Source organism: Merops nubicus, unplaced genomic scaffold (assembly GCF_000691845.1).
Source record: "Merops nubicus isolate BGI_N331 unplaced genomic scaffold, ASM69184v1 scaffold14348, whole genome shotgun sequence".
Classification (NCBI taxonomy): domain Eukaryota; kingdom Metazoa; phylum Chordata; class Aves; order Coraciiformes; family Meropidae; genus Merops; species Merops nubicus.
Window position 1 is genome coordinate 11106 of NW_008623752.1, and position 3764 is coordinate 14869.

Below are 3764 nucleotides of genomic sequence, written 5' to 3' on the forward strand. Positions count from 1 at the left end.
TTGCAATTTAGTTTTGCTTTCTGTTTCTTTGGAATTTCGTTTGGGTTTTGGCAGCAGCACAACCCCAGCACTGCAGTGTTTAGATGTACTTGTGGGCAGCCAAAATCCTTTCCCTGTAACTAAAGCACACACGTGTTCCCATACAGACTCATGGAGCATCCAAGCACCAAATTCACTTGCTGCCTATGATACTGACACACTGTTAAATCTTGAAAAGGTTCTTACATTTGCCGCTACTGAAGTCATCGTTGTATCCCTGTGCTGTCTTCTGGTGTCCATTCACCCTCAGGCTGAGTGGAGGACAGTGTTATATCCTTCTTCCAGTGAGGCAGCAGCAGCTGAAAATAGCAGTGGTTCCAGCTGCCCTTGGGGGGTTTCGTCAGTGATCCGTGTGTAAACTTCACCACTTGAGAGAGGCATGTTCACTCCAAAGTCTTGGCAGAGATTATGTCTGTTGCAGCCACCTATTCAGCTGATGGACCCTGCTACTTTGTTTTCTGTTTTGTTTTGTTTTGTTTTGTTTTTTTGTTATCAGTAGTCTACAATGCCTAAAGACAATTGAGGTTGCCTTGGCAAGATCTCAACGCATTTAAGAAAGTACAGCTAAAGATCATGTTAAGTAGAAACCTGTTTTACAAAGGGCATGGTCTGTATTGAACACACGCTTGATAAAAGTTAAAATGGAATTAGAACATGATAAGGCTATATTCTATTCTCCTATTTGCAACAAGTCCGCTGACTTGTTTTAAACTTTTTACCAAAATTGCATGTGTAAAGTTAGCCTTTATACAGCCTTTTTGGATTCTTGCTTAGCCTGAAATGAAGCAAAGCAGCTTTGCTATAGATACTAGGCCTGTAATACATTTCTTTCTTTAAGATTTCTAATACTGTGAAAATGAGGCAATAGAAGTCTAGCTTCCACTTATTCCCAGTTCTATGATTGTTTCTTAATTTTGTTTTTGCTATCCCTGCACTTTACATTTAAATTAAAAAACACTCTGTCCTTTCATTTGGAAAGATGACTTCCATGTCAGGAAGCTGGACTCTCCATTTAGTCGAAGCGTTGCAGTGACAGAGCACCAACAGAACTGTGAATTTTGTCTGTTCACCCTAACAGGAGCTGGAAAACTCAGTTTTTGCTATTCATTTAATGTCTGGGTTGGAGAGGACGTGCTTTTATTTATTTATTTTGATCATTTAGTCCATAATGGTTCCACGCGCTCCCTTTAGTCCATTTTAGTCCATTTTGCAATGTCTTTTTCTAAAGGCGAGTGTACTGACCTACACTTCTAATTCTCCAGAGAGCATCACATGAAATGTTGAAGCGAAACAAAACACACCAATATACTCTAGATGACATGTTTTTAATCAAATACAACTAACAGACAAATGGCATTGAGTATAATCTTCAAAATGCATTAGTCTTCAGGAGTGGAATACTGGCTCCAGAATACCTGTTTCACTAAATTTGCTGAAGCATTTTGGACATCAGTGTAGCCGGTTTTAGTAGTCCCATTGTTCCAGATTTGCAGAAAAAGAACAATAAAATTAGCTTATAACCCCAATACCCGGATTAATGCTTAAACAGTTTTGGTGGTGTTCTTACTCATGCTTTAGATTTAGATTACTTCTCCCTTATCCCTCTCTCTGCTTTAGCTTAATTCATTGTCATCCATCTAAGCCGAGTTTAATTAGGGGAGGTAAAATCTTTCTTTTTTTTTTTTGTTTAGTCCTCTTTTTTTGTTGTTTTTTCAAACTCAGATCCAAAAGGAAAGTCCTTGGCCGTAAAGACTCTGAAGACGACCGTACCCGCAACCATTCTCCATCACCCCCCGTAACTCCCACTGGTGCTTCCCCAACCTTAGCTACCCTCAAACAGGCTGGGTCAATTCAGAGGAGCGTTCGCAAGAGCAGCACCAGCAACGACAACTTCAAAGCCCTGCTGCTGAAGAAGGGGAGCCGCTGTGACACCAGCTCCCGCATGTCCGCGGCAGAGATGCTGAAGAACACGGACCCGCGGTTCCAGCGGGCAAAGACGGACGCCTCCACCGAGCTTTCCGACAGCCCTCCCAGCTGCTCGCCCAGCAAGAGCAAACGGGCCCAGGAGGAGTGGGCCAAGAGCGAGGGCCCGATGCCAAGGAGCATGTCCTTCTCTGGCACTAGGTACGGCCGGTCTCGAACGCCCCCCTCTGCAGCCAGCAGCAAGTACAACGTCCGCAACCGCATCCAGAGCAGCCCCATGACTGTCATTAGCGAAGGAGATGGGGAAGCGGTGGAACAGTCGGAGGGCAGGGTCCAAAGGACTTTGGAAGAGCAGCAAGAGAGGCAGCTCGACATGTTTAACAGTGATGAAATGGACATGAGTGACTTTCCGTATGCTGAGGAGGCAGGCTGCAAGGAGAGCTTGGATCCAACCCATCTAGACTTAATGACTCAACCAGGTACTTCAGGGAAGTATCTAAGCCCTTCAGCTGAAGAAAGTTAAAAGGCAATGACAAGAGGCATTGGCTATTAGCCTAGAAAATGACAGAGGACTAGATTCCAGAAGAAAGCCCAGACAGGACAAGTTTACTTTGCTGAGCATTTATTCCATGAACTGCATGTGTGTGTCTAAATGCCAAAGCAACGACCGTTCTGCATGGTTGGGTTGGGGTGGGGAGGGCTTGCTTTGAATGGGTGGTCTGTGGCTTAAAGGAAGCTAACAGCTGAAATTTTTGTGTAAAGCCTTAGGAGTCCTCTTGGGGGTGGGGGGAGTTTTCTCAGAGCCTGTAGGGGTGTGAAGTTTTTCTTTTTCTTGAGACTGCAATTGTGCAAGCAAAATTTAGGAACAAGCCTGAAAAGGAGGAATGGGAAGTCTCCTGTGGCACAGGCTGGACGTTTGCTTCAAAAGCACTGTAGTGGTGCAGCGTAGTGCATTCGTGAGGCAGGGAGAGGCAGGAGGAGGAGGCACATTCACCCACGAGTAGGCGGTAGGGTTGGTGCTGGCATACATGGCTTATTGCCGGGGTGTGCCCCAGTGGTTGGTGAAGTGTGTCCTGCCAAAGCAATTGGGTCACCAGCTTATGAAGTTACAAACTGGTCCGGGGTACTTTTTTTTCTTTTTTTTTCCCCGAGGGAACACGAAATGCATGGTTAAGGTGGAGGAGGGAGATGAGTTCTGTAACACACTACTAGCTGCTGTGCAGCCACACACGTGCGCTTGGTCAAACAGCCATTTCCAAGTGAGTTGCTTACTTGGCTAGAGTATTTCCTTAGAGGACTGGGATGACGGGACGTGTGAGGAGGATGCGAGTAGGCAGCAGAGAAGTGGGAGAGGAATTAAGCAGTGTACTGTCAGAGCTTGGAAGTGTTATGTTTCTGAGTTAGAAAGCAAAATTCGACTTTTGAGAACTTGCACTACGGAGCTGTAGGTGGAGCCTGTCTTTCAAAATTGAAACTCGGGAGTTGTGTTTTGCCAGAAGTCTGTCTTCCGTTTGTAAAAATGGGAAGATTGTTACTTTTCATCACTTGAAATACAGATACTTGCTGACTTTTGGTTACCAAAGAATAAGTTACCGTTACTTTCCTTTTTGATTTGCCTGCAGTATTTCTCTTCTTTTTTAACCTTAATAATTTAGTGAGGTTCATTTTTATTGTATATTTTACAGATAATAAAAACATTTAACGGTTTTCCATTTGTAAAGAAGACCATTAATTAAAACTGAAATATTGGCTGGAGTTTTTGGTTCTTGGTAGGAATGAAACTTTTCATTTTTAAGAAGAAT

General features: G+C 43.9%; 1 protein-coding gene across 1 annotated transcript in view; it reads left to right on the forward strand.

Annotated features, from left to right (window-relative positions):
• NHSL1 (NHS-like 1) overlaps positions 1 to 2656 on the forward strand; it is a gene marked incomplete at its 5' end in the record, with an annotated part of 8523 nt that extends 5867 nt beyond the window's left edge. Inside the window, one exon of the mRNA XM_008945184.1 lies at positions 1762 to 2656. Within this exon, the coding sequence (XP_008943432.1) occupies positions 1762 to 2485 (724 nt within the window). The remainder of the gene's footprint in view (positions 1 to 1761) is intronic.
• Between the last annotated feature and the right edge of the window lie 1108 nt (positions 2657 to 3764).